General features: G+C 29.6%; 1 protein-coding gene across 5 annotated transcripts in view; it reads right to left on the minus strand.

Annotated features, from left to right (window-relative positions):
• Positions 1–15,440, minus strand: part of LOC110641022 (proline-rich receptor-like protein kinase PERK15) — a 41,754-nt gene extending 26,314 nt beyond the window's left edge. Inside the window, exons 1-11 of one of the 5 annotated variants that reach the window (XM_058150053.1) lie at positions 15,255–15,437; positions 14,841–15,149; positions 14,673–14,756; positions 14,473–14,537; positions 14,163–14,245; positions 12,298–12,433; positions 6,749–6,910; positions 5,883–5,934; positions 5,154–5,513; positions 4,889–4,975; positions 4,733–4,797 (exon numbers count right to left, since the gene is read on the minus strand). In XM_058150053.1, coding sequence (XP_058006036.1) covers positions 4,733–4,797; positions 4,889–4,975; positions 5,154–5,513; positions 5,883–5,934; positions 6,749–6,910; positions 12,298–12,433; positions 14,163–14,245; positions 14,473–14,537; positions 14,673–14,756; positions 14,841–15,149; positions 15,255–15,303 — 1,452 coding nt within the window. In that variant the 5' untranslated portion in view covers positions 15,304–15,437. Of the gene's footprint in view, positions 1–4,732; positions 4,798–4,888; positions 4,976–5,153; positions 5,514–5,882; positions 5,935–6,748; positions 6,911–12,297; positions 12,434–14,162; positions 14,246–14,472; positions 14,538–14,672; positions 14,757–14,840; positions 15,150–15,254 lie in introns of all 5 variants that reach the window. The other 4 variants (XM_058150052.1, XM_058150051.1, XM_058150055.1 and 1 more) reach the window with 4 other exon arrangements.
• Positions 15,441–15,881: the final 441 nt, after the last annotated feature.

Below are 15,881 nucleotides of genomic sequence, written 5' to 3' on the forward strand. Positions count from 1 at the left end.
TTTTGTTAGCCTTTAGTCTCCTTTTATATTTATTTTTATGTGTTTTCATTATTATTTTAGAAAACATATTAATCCAACTCAATTTATTGATTTTTATATTTTATCAGGTATTTTTATAAGGTTCTAGAATCAAAGACGAGTTTGGAAGAGATTTGGAGGTCAAAACATGAAGAATACAGGGCCAGAAGCAGTACATGGGCTGTGTAACCTGCCCTGTGTAACTTCCTGGACCCTGTTCAACTCTCTGGAGTGAAGAAAACTTGAAAAATAAAGTGGCAAAAAGTTACACGGGGTGTGTATAACTACACGGCCCATGTAAAATCCCCTGACAACAATTCTGATGTGGCTTTTCTTGCTTCCAACCCGACCCGGATGGACTCCTAAGGCTTCTAGGACTCTGAAATTAGGGTTTACACCAGATATAAATATAACAAGTCAATAATTGAAAGGAGAGGAGAATTTACATTCAAGGGAGCCAATTTACATTCAAGAATGCGCATCAACTTCAAGGGAGGCAAGGGAGAAACGAGATCTGCAAGATTTCTAGAATGGATTTTCAGCTGAAGTTCCAAAAGTCTAAGGCTGCAAATCTCCTTCTGGGTTCTTTCACTCTATTTTCTTCTCATGTCTTCTCTTTATCTTTTTATAAACTTGATTGTAAAACTCACCATGTGTGAGTAGTCTCTTTATTCTAGGTTTAGGGTGTAGCACTCTCAATTTAATTATGAATCTTGTTTGATTTTATTTAATACATTGGGAGTTTTATTTTTTGATTCAATCTCTTGTGTTCTTAATACATGCTCTGTGTTGGTACCCACCTAGCTATGATCTAAGATATTAATTGATGAACTGAGAGGTGAAAATTAGTATTAGAAAATCAAGATTTTGAACCTAGAAAATCTGATCTAGAGATAGGCTGATGACATTTGTGGAGTTCCAAAATTAATCAAATATCTTAAAGGGTTTTAATTAATTTAATCACCATAAAAGTAGGGTTTAGGTTAATTAAAATACACCTTAAGTACCTTGAGAGAGGACTTAGGATAACTTAGAATTAATTTCCATCAAGTAATAATCTTTCAATTATTGAATGAATTGGATTGATTCTATAATTGATTAAAGTGTGAATCCCTAGCTCTAAAATGTTCTCATCCATTGGTATTTTAGTTCAGATAATTGTTTTAGACTTTATTTCTTTTAGTTTACATTTAATTATTATTTCTCTTTAATTCGATCGTCTAGATAATTAAAATCACTATAGTTCAGTACTCAACATAGTCCTCGTGGGAACGATACTCTACTCGTCACTTTATTACTTGTTAGCGATCCGTGCACTTGCGGTGGTTGTAAAATCAGCAAACAGTAATTGTGTAAAAGCATTGTAATATTATTTTTGTGACTTTAAACGAATATAAATTTGTAATATTTTATTCATTTGGGTGTGAATGAAAATTTGTATTTTATGAAATATTGGTTTGATGATTTATTTATTTGATGAATGTTTATAATCAATATATTTATTACTACAGGTTTTTCACAGGTTTAAATTTTGAATTATTGAACTTTCAGCCAACACCACACCAGTTTTTTGCAAAATTTTCTTTAAATTAAAAAAAAATGCTTATTTTTCCTTAATTAATTTTCATAGCATTTTCTTAAACCTTTTATCACTAAGTTAACTTAAAAATGGATTTGAATTTGTTAAAAATCCCTTGTAATATATCTAGTGGATTATCAGTAGACAGTATTCAGTAATTCATTAGGCATATTACGGGATCATGTCATGTCTTACAGAAGGATAAGGTGTGACACTTAAAGATATATGAACATTTTGTGGAACCTTTTTACTATGACATGTAATCTTGTTATTGTTATATTATGCTTGCCATTAAAGAAATGTATTTATGTTTTATGTTTAATAAAGTATTTTCCCGAACTGTATAGGCCTTAAATGAGATAAAGATGCGTGTTAGGCTTACTACAAGCTTAGGAGGCCTTATTCTGGGCTAAGCCCTAGCACCAATAATGGTCGCAAATTTGGGTTGTCACACTCAAAACTATAATTTCCACTTGGATGTGTAAGCTTGATGGCTGCCATAGAAGGCACTCAATGTTATATTTGATTCCTACATTTTTGGATGTGCTAGTAACAGTAGTAACAGCATTTACATAGGTAAGCCCAAACTCAAATTAACATTTTGATACATTAGGTTATTTTATAATCTAGTACTGAAATTCTACAATCAGTTGAATCTATTTACGTAAACTTGATTGGTAAGTTAAGATAACATTATTAAGGATTGTTAAGAATGTTAAAGAAATTTAAGGATAATTGAATTTTTTAGGACATTGGAAGAGTTAGGAGCATAAGCTAGAGTTATGAACTTGAGTTAATTGAATTGAATCTATAGACCTCGTATAGGCATTGTGGCACATGTTGCTAACTTGAGGCAATTTGTGACGCTTATGTACAATATAAATTGTGTTTCCTTACAGCGATTAGATCTATAAGGGAACTACAAGATTTTTGGCAAGATCTTTAAGGTGTTTATGTACTTCCATTAAGTATTATTTTTTTTAGTTATTAGTGACTAATGGATATGTGTATAAGTGATCTAATCAAACCCTCTTCATCCTCATAACCGGATTAATAAACTAGTATGAGTTGATAATGAACATGCACATAACATTAATATTATAATACATCTTGCCATGCTCATGCATCATATTATATATTTACAGTAGTTATATATTTTAAGACATTTAATCTAGGTTACATTATTTGTGTATAATGCATTGGGGAAAATTTAGAACATAGTTATATAAATATATTGTATGGATGTGAATATGGAGAGAGTAGGATCAATTTAAGTAGTGGTTCTCTAGTATTCGATATGGTTATAAATATGGAACGGTAGGGCTGGCTTTAGTTCAGGTTCATTAGCAACTGATATGGATATGGATATGAATATGGACGAGGTACGTTTGGCTCGAGCACAAGTTCTCTGGCACCCACAGGATGAATATAAGAGAAAGTTTGAATTAAGCTACAGTTCATCGGCATTCATTAGATCAAGAGAGCCAATATAAAGGTCAACTCTAATATATGTATATTGGATTATATGTATTTGTATCATTCTAAATAATTTCCTTTTACAGATGTTTGAATACTTTTTCTATTATGGATTGATATGCATTCCATATGAGGACTACACTAGATGCTAATCTAGCTATAGAAGCTATGTTATTAAATTTTATGAGTCAATTATTCATTTATGCTCAACTATTTTTCCTAAGTAATGGAAAAGGCTATATTATTGGAGTTACACCTACATTTCACCTTCATAGGCTTTTCATTTACTTTGGTTTGTATCAGATTAATTATTACTCTTATATAGTCCACACGGATAATAGAGTTGTGCAACTTGTTATACTATGTGATATTGTCTATGTGTACTACTATATTGTGTGAGTGTGATTTATGGGTTTCAATGTTTAGCTAGGCTCCCCTATGCATATTTGATGATATTTCATTATTTATAGATATTAGGGTTGAGCATGGTGACCTTACTAGATACATATGCATGTGTGTGCATGTTTATGTTTGGATCATGTTAGGTTGATCAATGAGTTAAGGATGAGTTGAGCTTGATATATTGAACTGGGTTATGTAAGTTGAGTGAGTTGAAACTCCCTATTGGGTTCCCTTAGTTATAGCCAGATTGAGTAATTTTTATCGGTCATCCCTCAATTTTAGAGTTTGTTACACTTTCATCCCTCGTATTCATTTTGTTACCATAGTCTTTCAATTTTGAAGTTTGTTACATTTCTGTACCTTATCTTTATTTTGTTATCATAAAATCCCTCAACTTAAAAAATATTACATATAACCCCTTATGCCAGAATCTCATTATATCTCTGACCAATTTGATATGTGGCAATGCCACACCATAAAATGAAAAGGAAAACCATTTTGGGTGCAAAAAATATGGGGTATGTTAGATGGGTGTTCTTATTTTAAAGTTGGAATTTTTTTTTGTGGAACAATTTATTGTACTAAATATATTTCGTTTATATGTTTAGGTATTGCAGAGTTCTAATTATTGTGGGTATTTCGAGTGGTATGATAATCTAATCCCTAATTGAGCAAGAACTATAATTTTTGGACTTCTGTTGAGGATTAATAAACATAAGGTAGAGGTGCAAGAGAGATACTAATATAAATTGCATATGTGGCTCTTTAATTTCTTTTTATTTATAGTATTACAATGCCAAGTATCAAATTGGTCAGAGATGTGGTGAGATTCTAGTATGAAAAACTTTTATGTAACATTTTTTAAGTTGAGGGACTTCATGATAACAAAATGAAGAAGAGAGATGGAAGTGTAGGAAACTCCAAAATTGAGCGATGGCTTGTAAAATTTAACCAACTAGATTTTGTCCATTTAAATTTTAGTTTTGGGTTCCTTGTTGGGCTTGCTATAGACTTTAGGGCCATAGCCCATGAAATTAATTCCTAGCTAAATAATATAAAATCTCCGCCATTTTCTATTTCAAGGACAATAGTTCAAACTTCCAAAACACATGGTAAAGATTCTCTTCAGACTACACAAGAAAAATTTTCAAAAAATCATTAATTTAAAGGATAGTATAAAAGAAAAATATGCATACTTATAAATACAAAGAGCATTAGCAAGAATCGTATAAGCATGCATGAAGTTTTATGTCCTACCTTTGGTTCAAAGCTTTCATCAAGAAGAATGTTATTCACCTTGATATTTCCATGTATGACTTTACCTTAAGATACATACATCACAAAAGTAAAAGTAAGTAGCCAATTTATTAAGCATGGAAAAAGAATCAACTTATTATGTAATTAAAAACTCACAGTATTCATGTAAAAATGCTAATCCTTTTGCAGAACCTATGGCAATTTTCATTCTGGTTGACCAATTGATAGTTACTTTGTTTTTTCCTGCAATTGATGACATGTTGTACATAATTTTTCTTTTTTTTATTGGATATATATAAAAGCGAGAGTGTTAGGGTTTGTAAAAACCTAACTTAAGAAGAAAAAAAATCTATCACATGATTATTATGTGTGTGTTGTGTGTGTGTGTGTGTATATGTATGTTAAAAATAGTAAGGCTCACCATGTAGTCGAGACCGCAAGGAGTAGGGAAAAAACTCATAAACAAGCAATCTATTGGATTCTTCGTTACAGTACCCAATTAGCTTGACAATATGTTGGTAACAGATGCTACTAATGGCGTTCATCTCCTCTTGAAATTCACTTGTGCTCAGTTCTACACCTAGATATTCAAGCTTTTTAATTGCAACGATTTCATTGTTTATAAGAGATCCCTTATAAACTGTTCCCACGCCAAGCAAGTTGTTGTTAGAAAAACTACAAGTTGACTCTGCTAGTTCTTCAAAAGAAAAGATTTTTGGCGGAGTAGTTTGCATGTTCTTAATATCAAGTGCAGATTGTAGATCAATATGAACACCTCCTACTGGTGTCATGGAGAATAGAAATAATATATTATTAGAAAAGCTCAAATAGTCGAATTGATAGCAATAATGATGAAGTTTTTGTGGTTAGCGCAGACTTAGTCATTGAAATACTCAAGTTGGATCAAGCCAAGTTAATGTTAAACTTGATTTAAAAATCTACTCCAAGATGGACTTGATCCGTTTGATAAAATAAAAATTTTTAAATATAAATTCAACATATAAATTATTAAATATTTAAAAATATATTTATATAAAAATATTTTAAAATATAAAAAATAATATATTTAGTGAAGTAATAAAATATATATTTATTTAAAAATATTTTTATATGAAAATTATTTTGCAATTACTTTATATAAGGTACATACCATGAAGAGATGTCTCAATTGAAAGGTTAGGATTTTTGAGAATTGCAATTATCTGCATGAAAAGATAAGCAATATTAAAAATGTTATGTCAGCCATATAATTTCTTTTTTTTTTCTTTCATCAAAAGATTAAAGACTCAATTTCTTATTAGGATGTCATATATGTATATATTATCCCATGTTAAACAAAACATTAAAATACCATAAACACATTTCAACAATTCATTTAAAAATTATTCCATTTGACTATTCCAATATAACCATTTAAAAATTCATATCATAGGTAATTCATAATTTGAATCCAACAAAACCTTAACCATAAGTCCTCATAACCGATTCTCATTTTAAGTACTAATCATATTAAATTGTCTATTCGGCACCTAATAATAGACTCAAACTATTATATTTTAACCAATAATATTACATATTTTTCTCTTTATACATTTCTAATACAATCAATTATAATCCCCTTAATTAACAAACCCATAAACATTTATTTTCTTTTACTTTTTAGCTCATTCTCTATCATATCTCTACCCTTTCTCTCAAATAATAATTTTTACCCAAATAACATTACTAGAAAACTATATTAGCACTTTATGCACTTTATAGTCTTTTTCACTTACTTATGTATATATTTTTATTTATGTTATCTATTAACCAAGTAAATTTTTGCTTCATGCATACAAAAATAGAAGTTAAGATAGTTCATATATCGAAATAAAAGCTTTTAAGTAGCATGAGTCTTTTCAGAAGAAGTATATAAGGTAATTTATATATTCAACAAGGATATATTTATCAATTTATAGATATAGAGTCAAATCTTAAAACCAATTTTATAAATTACACACATAAAGAGATTTTTACCTGCTCCATATTTGGTCGTGAAACTGAAGGTCTATATACGCAAGCTTCAGCACATTGAATCATTCTCTCCATTTGCGTGTCATCGTAATCCCCTTGCAATATGGGATCAACAAAATCTGTATATATTTTATTGATCAAAGCTTCTTCAATCCGAGATTTTGCCTAAATATTGGTAAATCCAAACATTAGTTTTGTTTCAATCAAGCTTTATTAAAATTAAACGTTAATTTTCTACCATCATTAATATTATTTTCTTCCTTCCATATATGATAGTTTAATATTTAAAGGAAACATATAGTTTGAGGGATTTGAGACAGTCCATAAATTTCAAAAGGCTTTTTTAGGGATAACTTGAAGGACTATGCAAGCAATTTAGCAAATTTCTTTGGGAAAGTACAGAAAAGTATGGTATGATTTTGCACTTTTACCACTTAAGAGCTAGGATTTTTATTCATTACAATGAAATACTGGGTACCAAATCCAACTCGTTTTAACCCATAAAAAATTTGACTTGTAAAATTAAGGTTCAACTTCGCTACATATATTACTCGATTGAAGTAAATTAGTTTAGATCAACCTAAATTTTGATTTAAAAAATTAAATTCATAAAAATAATTTCCTGAAAAATTAATATATTGGCCCAAAATAATCTACAATCCTCATATTGATCTCAATTGACTCAAAAATCTTTTTGTATAACAACCATATAGATAATTAGAATTAACATACAATACAACAACAACTAATCCTCAATCTTAAACTGGTTGGAGTTGATTATATGGATCCTTTTTTGGCATTTAGCCTTTGTTTCAGACCAATTTCACATTAGTATTAAAAAATTATAATTTTTTGATACTACTGCCCTCCATGCCATTTTAGGTATCCCTTTTTCCCTCCTTACTCCTTCCACCATTAATTCATAACATCTATGTATTGGAGCAATTGATTGTCTATATTGGACATGACCAAACCATCTTAACTGACACTCTTTCATCTTATCCCTAATGTGCGCTACATGCACTCTCTAAAAGATGTGGTCATGTTAAGTTGATAGCTCATATTAGGAGAAGCTAAAACACCTAAAGATCCTAAGGAAAAGGAATGTTACGCAGAGCTGGTAGAAAGTGGCCATGTGGAATGAGGATACAACACAAGCCAATTGTGTGAGAAGACACAAAGCACCAAAAGAGCACACAACCTCACCTCACTTCACGACCGTGTATAGGTCCATGTGAAAAAGGTGTCTTAGTATAGAGAAGAATATAGCCATTCCCACGATTGAGTGCCTAGCCTCTAAGAAGGTAACTTTTCTTGAGAAGAGTACATTGCCTTCACCCATGGTCATGTACATATTCATGTAATTAGCGGTAGTTTATAAGGTTACATTTCCTAGTTGTATAACATACCACATAAGTTTTGGCTTCATGATTCTCATTAGGAATATTATGTTGGGGAAAATTTCTAAGGACTTTGTTGTATTTTGAGAACTCTAAGATGCTAGCTATATAAAAACAGTAGCCTTTATGCAATTATGTCAAGTTGTTAAGTTGTAAATTGTGGTTCGATTTCTAATAGTAAAAGAAAGTAGGCAACTCCATCGATATAAGCAATTTGTCGAACCACATAAAATCTCATTGTTTTTTCTCTTTTCTTGATTATCTCTTTATTTTGCTTATTCCTGTGTGTGTGCACATACATGTTGGTGATACATGTTGGTGATTTCCATAACAACCAGTATCAAAGCAAAAAATTACAAATCTGGCTTGCTAAGCTATTTTGTTTGTCATGGTTATCACATATACAAAATGAGTGGATTATATAAGCATGCCAAGTTTGACCAATTTGATGGTAAGGGTAATTTCAGTCTCTAGCAGATAAAAGTAAGCAAGATGTTGATACAATTAAAGTTTGCAAGGCATTAACCAAAAGAACCCAAAAAAGATGGATAAGGATGAATGGCACAATATGGAATATATCGCATTCAACACAATTTGGATGTGCTAGCAAATTCAACGTTTTGTGATTCGATCAAAGAGAGGATAGCAAAAGGTCAATGGACTAGATTGGAAAAGTTTATTTATGTCCAAGAACATCACCAACAAGTTGTTCATGAAGCATGACTTGTTACTCTTTATGATGAAAGAAGGTGCAGACCTAGTTAAACATATAGCCAATTTAACAAAAAGCTTAATGACTTATTATGTATGGATGTGAAATTGTGTGATGAAGATAAGGCCTTGATGCTCTTATGCACTCTACCACCTTCGTTTAGGCACTTGACTATTACACTGATGTTTGGTAAGGATACCTTAGAGTATGAGGAGGTTCTGACGACACAGTGATCCCATCATCAATTTCCTGTAGCTACGCCTTGAAGACACATTCAGATTAGCTCCGGGTATATCATAGGTATACCCTTATACATAGGTTTTGATGTATGCATGTAATTATATGTATGCAATTTATTTGAGCAGTTGTACAAGAACTTTTGTAATATTATTTTGGATATGTAATTAAAATGCAAATTATTATAATATCCAAATTTCTTTCTGAGTTTTGAAATCCATGTATGGTTTTCTTTATGCTAAGTATGGCTTAAAAAAAATTAGATTAAGTTAATTGTGTTGAATGTGGATATGAAAATTATTTGTATTGGAGTGGTGGTTGAGTAAAAACATTGGGAGTGTTTTTCTTTGCAGGTTTTGAAGATTTGTTTTCTCAAAATACAGCCGGTACTCAGCCGGAATTTTTATAAAAATTACGGAGATTTAAATATCTAAAAATTTGATTTATGACTTAGTGTCAAATAAAGGTTTTTAATATTTGTGAAAAATTTACCCACCACTTTCAAAATGAACGAAAAGTGTTTTGAAATCCCTTGTAGTATATTTAATGAGTTATCGGTAGGCGAAGTACGGTAATTCATTAGATGTAAATAAGTTTATATAATTTGTACTATTTTGCAGAGCTATTTTAAGACATGTAACATTTTGGTTATTTTGGCACTATGCTTGTTATTTAATTTTGTAATAAAACTATATTAAGGGAGATTTATCGTGTTGTAAATAAGTATATTAATTTCAAAGTAGCCAAACAAGGTAGAATAACAAAAAGCCCCATTTACATTGATTCCAACTTCAAGGAAAAGAACGTATGTGAATGTGATGATAAGCCATACCTAGGTCCTATGAAATAAACTATATGAAATGAAAGTGGAATCTATTAGTAAATTAAGAAATGAGAGATAGACTATAAAAGAATTGGGGGGAAGGTTATAAATAGGTTTGTTATGAGTTCTGGTGGCCTTATACCTCCCAGTGCTCTAGCATCGATAACAGTCCATATTTGGACTATTACAATATCATATAAACCTAGAGATGAGACACAAAGAGGGTAACCATTAGAAGTAAGATATTAGGGTAAGAGTAGGTGAAGTCAAAAGTCCTGTTTTGTAAAGTGAGTAAAACTATCAACTATTTTCTTTAAAGAAAAGATTTATGGTACACATGCATTCATATATCATGAATTATTTTATTAGATACTTTGCATCTTAGGAAACCATATGAATATGTATATTTTTAAATATCATGAAGTTATGCATAATTATTTTTCTGTCCTAGTAGTTGATGGATGACCCATTGGTTCCCAATAAGGGATTATGGCTATGATGCAAGGAATGACATGTAAATTATATTATGAATGAATGAATGAATGAGTTCCTTACTATAAAATGATATAAAGATGTCAGGTAAGGCAATTCTACGTCTCTGGCATCATAGAATGATATAATGATAAAAAGGAAGTCCTGAGGAGCTCCCTTAATGGGCCAAGCATGTTGAAATGATTATATGGAAACTTAAAGAGGGGGGAACCTTTGGTGAAATAACTACTATATGTGAAATGTTTGTGTTATGAAACCTCATGTGGATGACGTATATATATGATTGTCTTTAAATTATTCATTCTTTACTATTCTATAATAGTTTTTCTACTCACTAAGCACCATCACTCATTCCCCGTTTCTTTATGCCCCCTTTTAGGGGAAGTAATAAAGAACAGTAGATTGATACAATGAGCCCAAAAAGTTTTGATATATTATTTACGAGTTGGATATATGTAATATATAGATAATTTTTTTTTACATGTATATTTTGGCAAAGGTTAAACTATGCTTGACATTTTGTGTAACTATGCTGTTAAAAGTCTTCGAAGGACTTATATGTACATGTGTAAGAATCATTTAATGTTATGTTATGTTATAACTCTAATGAGATTGAAACATGGTCTTGCCAAGGGCTATAGTATGAATGAGAATCATGATAATGTTCGCCAATCATAGCCCATGTGATATGAAAATGAGAACAAAATGATGATGATATTATGAAAACTAAGAGTCTTTGGCAAACTTGTGTTACACAAGATGAAATCTCAATGAAAATAAGACATGAAAATAGGTACAAGTAATGCATAGATACATGTACGAGTTATGTTATGACACAGCTAAGGATAGAAAGTTAGGCTTAATACGAGTTTTAATGGCCTTATGCCTCCTAGTAGGCTAGCACCAGTAATGGTCTAGATTTGGATCGTTACACAATTAGAGATCTACCTTGTAGAATGTAATTACCTTGTCTACAATAAAAATGAAATGCATGGCAATTACAGAAGTAGTTAAGGAAGCACTGCAATTTAAATGGTTGATGGTAGAAATTTATTTTGCAAGGAAGTTGTCCATTTACATTGTGATAATCAAAGTGCCATGGATCTATCCATGAATTAGGAGTACCATGTGCACATGAAGCACATTGTAACAAGGCATCACAAGTTAGAGAATGGATTTCTTCAAGTGAGATTCTATTGAAAAAGATGCACACCATGGAAAATGTAGCGGATATGTTGACAAAGGTGCAGTCATGGAGAAGTTCAAACATTGTTTGGACTCACTTTTGTTAACTTGCATAAACAATATGACATTATAAAATCTCAAAGAACCATTTCAATGAAAAATAAAGTTTTATCTCTTAAATGATAATGCGCTAACTATAAGGCACATTTTAAAAGTTATCATTCTTCTATATTAACCCAGCTATATAATTTCAGTAAATAAAAAATAGCATTAACATTAAATTATTTATATGTAAATTAAATTTTTAAATAAAATAATAAAATTTGAATGAATTTAATATAATAAACTAACTTGTATAATTTTTAAATAACAATTTTACCCACTCATATTTTTAAAACATACTATTATATTATATTTTTTATTGTATTACATTTAAGTTCATAAATAAATCAATATAATATATTAATAATATAAAATATAACTTTTGTATAAATATCATCTCATAATAAAATAATAATTATTAAATCAATGAATATTTTTCTTTATATAATTAATTAAATGAATATTAAACTTGTATTTAAATTTAAATAATTAAATTTAATATCTTATATTATATATAACTATAATAAAATAATTATTATAAAATATTTTAAGCACATGCATTAACATATTAAAATTGCAATATTATAGATTAGTGACATACCCAATTGACGATGTTATCACTATCACCAAATAATGGTGGTTTTCCAGTAATTAGCTCTAGAAGTACAACACCAAAGGAATACACATCTGACTTTTCAGAAACCCTTTGAATTTCTATAAATTCTGGATCTGCATAACTACAATAAAGAAATGGGTTAATATATATTTTCTCTCCATAAATGAAAATCAATACTGAAAAAGGCCTCCAAATTAAAAATAGTGTTTTCTTTGTTATTTTTTATTTTATATTTATAACCATTCAAAAAGCAAGTAATAATAGTCTTGTTATTATCATGGTTGTTAAATCTAGCAATTAGTCAGACCGATTTAATTGGAACCAGATTTTAATCTGATTTAATTTAATTAGTAAGCTCAAAATTATAATAATCAGTAAAAACTGGTCAACTAATCGGCAAAATGTAAATTCAATTGGGTTCAGAACGAACCACTTTAATCGAGAATCAAATTTTAGTTCAGTTCAATTTAATCATTAAACTCAAAAATTGGTCAACTAACCGACAAAACGGAAATTTAGCTGAATTCAAGTAATTCGATGGATTGGTTTAACCGAAAATCAGACCCTAATCTGATATCCGACCGAGTTTAGAACAAGTAATCCGATCTATTTCAATTGAAAAACAAAAACAACAAAGACAGCACATGCCAAGGCTCAAACCTTGGATCAAGGAGCAGCTTCTCACACCAATAACCATGTGGCCAACTAGGAGTGAGTATTCGGTTCAAACCGAATCGAACCGAACCGAATTAAATTATGAAAACTGAATTATATATTTTAAAAATCGAACCGAACTGAAATGGATGAAAAATCGAATCGAACCGAACTGTTCTATTTCGGTTCGGTTTGATTCAAACCGATCGGTTTTGATTTTTTATTGATTTTTTAATTTAGACTTGATTTTCAAGTTAGTTGATCTAATTTTGACTTTGATTTGAACCTAATAACCATTAATCAATGAAATTAAATAATTTATATATATATATATAATTAAATATAATTCATAAATTTCTCATAAAAATAAATCAATTCAAAAATCGATTCGGTTCGATTTGATTCAATTTGAATATATAAAATTACTATTTTGGTTCGGTTCAGTTTAACCGATTTTTTTCCTCTTCAAAACTGAATCGAACCGAAATAACCGAAATTTTTATAATATAAAATCGAACCAAACTGATTAAATTTTAAAACTGAATCGATTGAATCAAATTGATTCGGTTCGATTCGATTTATCAATTTAAACCGAAATCTGCTCACCCTTATGGCCAACTACACCACTTTATAATACTTTTACCATCCATACATACTTTATAATACTTTTACCATACATACATATATATATATATATATATAAAATAACTATTCATTTTCATAATTTATTTCTATATTGGGTGTAATATTAATACATCTCCAAGTAACGTTTTTATATTAGTATATTAATATAAAACTTTATCTATTATGTAATTTTAATATATAAAAATTTATTTTTTATTGATATAAATAAATTTATTACTATAAAATTTTTAATCTTAGTATTTATTTATTATAAATAGTTAAATATTATTATTTATAATTTTAACTAAAAATTTGAATTATTTTTTCAAAAATATTCACGTTAAAATTGATTTATAAAATATATAAAGATATTAACTATAACAAAGTATTATTATTAATTTTATAATATTAATTTAATAATATATCAATTAAGCCCCGATTTGATTTCAATTGAATTTTAAACTCTTAATCCTCTGCTTTCACCGGTTCAATGACCAGATCAGATTTAAAAACACTGATTATTATACTCAACCATAGACTTAACAAGAAAAAAAAAAAAAAAGATATCTTACACGTTAGTTCCCCTCAGGACACTAGTGATATGGCTAACATTACCAATATTTGGTAAAAACTTAGCAAGCGAAAAATCTGCAACCTGAAAAAAAAAATATTGATCAAGTAGATTAGTAGATTTATTTTGCCATAAAATTTAATATCAAAGACTACTAAACATTAACTTGCATCCAAATATCAAAGACTACTAAACATTAACTTGCATCCAAATATCTCAACACAGTTAAGTTCTTCTCAATATTTTCTAACAAAGAATATTTAACTCGAGGTTTCAATGTTAAAATTTTATTTATTATCAAGCTACTTTACCTTTGGTTCAAAATTACTGGTAAGAAGAATATTATCTGCCTTAATATCTCGATGTATAATTTTACCTGAAAAAATTTATGTTGCAAGAGTAAAATTTTAACAGCACGTATATTTAAAAAAATAAATAAAAATACACCAAGCTGAATATCTAATTATAGTCTAAAAATAGTTGAACAGGAAAGCAGAGAATAATTACTCACAGATTTCATGTAGATGTTGTAATCCATATGCAGATTGTATGGCGATATTCCTTCTTCTTTGCCAATCCAGCTTGTTATCTTTTCCTGTTAAAAAATATAATTTTAGCTCAGTAACTATATACAGATATTCCAAGATAATTATACAAGTATGAAAATCTCAGGACTCACCATTTAAATGATGTCTCAATGTCCCATTGGGAACAAACTCCAATACAAGCAGTTTATTAGCGCCCTCATCACAGTAGCCAATAAGCTCAACAAGGCATGGGTGATTTACCTTTTTAAGGTACTCAATCTCCTCTACTTTATTTTGCGGCTCTTCATCCTTTTTATATTTAAGTTTCTTGATAGCAACAACTTTACCGTCTAGTGATCCTTTGAAGACATCACCAAAGCCACCTGAGCCAAGCAGATTATCGTACGTGAAAGATTTAGTTGCCTCGGAGAGTTTCTTATAACTGTACTTCCTCAACCCGCCTTAAAGTCAAAAGAAAGAAAATTGTAAGAAACAGTGCATATAACTCCAAACATACAAACAAATTTTAAGAAATGTTTGGTTTATAGAAGAACTTCAAACGATACCTCTGGTGTCACCGCCACCTCCGAAACAACCCCAAGAGCAAAAAGCCATCAATTAAGAGTTGCAGAGTCCCAACTAAGAACTATCAGAGAGACAGAGAGAGAGAGAGAGAGAATGGAACCATGACAGAGAGAGAGAGAGAGAGAGAGAGAGAGAGTGCGTCAATGTATAACTGGAAATGCTCAAGGTTTGAGGCAATAATTTTTTTTTTTTTTTTTTTTATGTAGCCACCAATTCTGACCTATTCATAAATCATTTAACAATGACTTTTTTATGTAGCCACCAATTCTGACCTATTCATAAATCATTTAACAATGACCAAAAGAAATTCATCCTTTCTAATCAACATATAAATAAATAATAAACAATAATACAGATGTGACTCATGAATATTTTAAAATATTTGGTAATATGTATTTTTATTTTAAAAAGTCTATTATTATTGACAAAAATAAGATTTTCATCAAACTTTTGATTGGAATTTTAGATCATCCTAATAATTACTCAAAAGATCATTTTCAAACCTCAGAAATGTCGGAACTCAAATTAATTGTTATAAGAGTGTTTATTTTGGAAAACAATATCCGTGTCTTGTAACTTATGATTTGCGAGCGTATTAGATATGAAGA

The sequence above is a fragment of the Hevea brasiliensis genome, chromosome 7 (genome assembly GCF_030052815.1).
Source record: "Hevea brasiliensis isolate MT/VB/25A 57/8 chromosome 7, ASM3005281v1, whole genome shotgun sequence".
Lineage (NCBI taxonomy): Eukaryota > Viridiplantae > Streptophyta > Magnoliopsida > Malpighiales > Euphorbiaceae > Hevea > Hevea brasiliensis.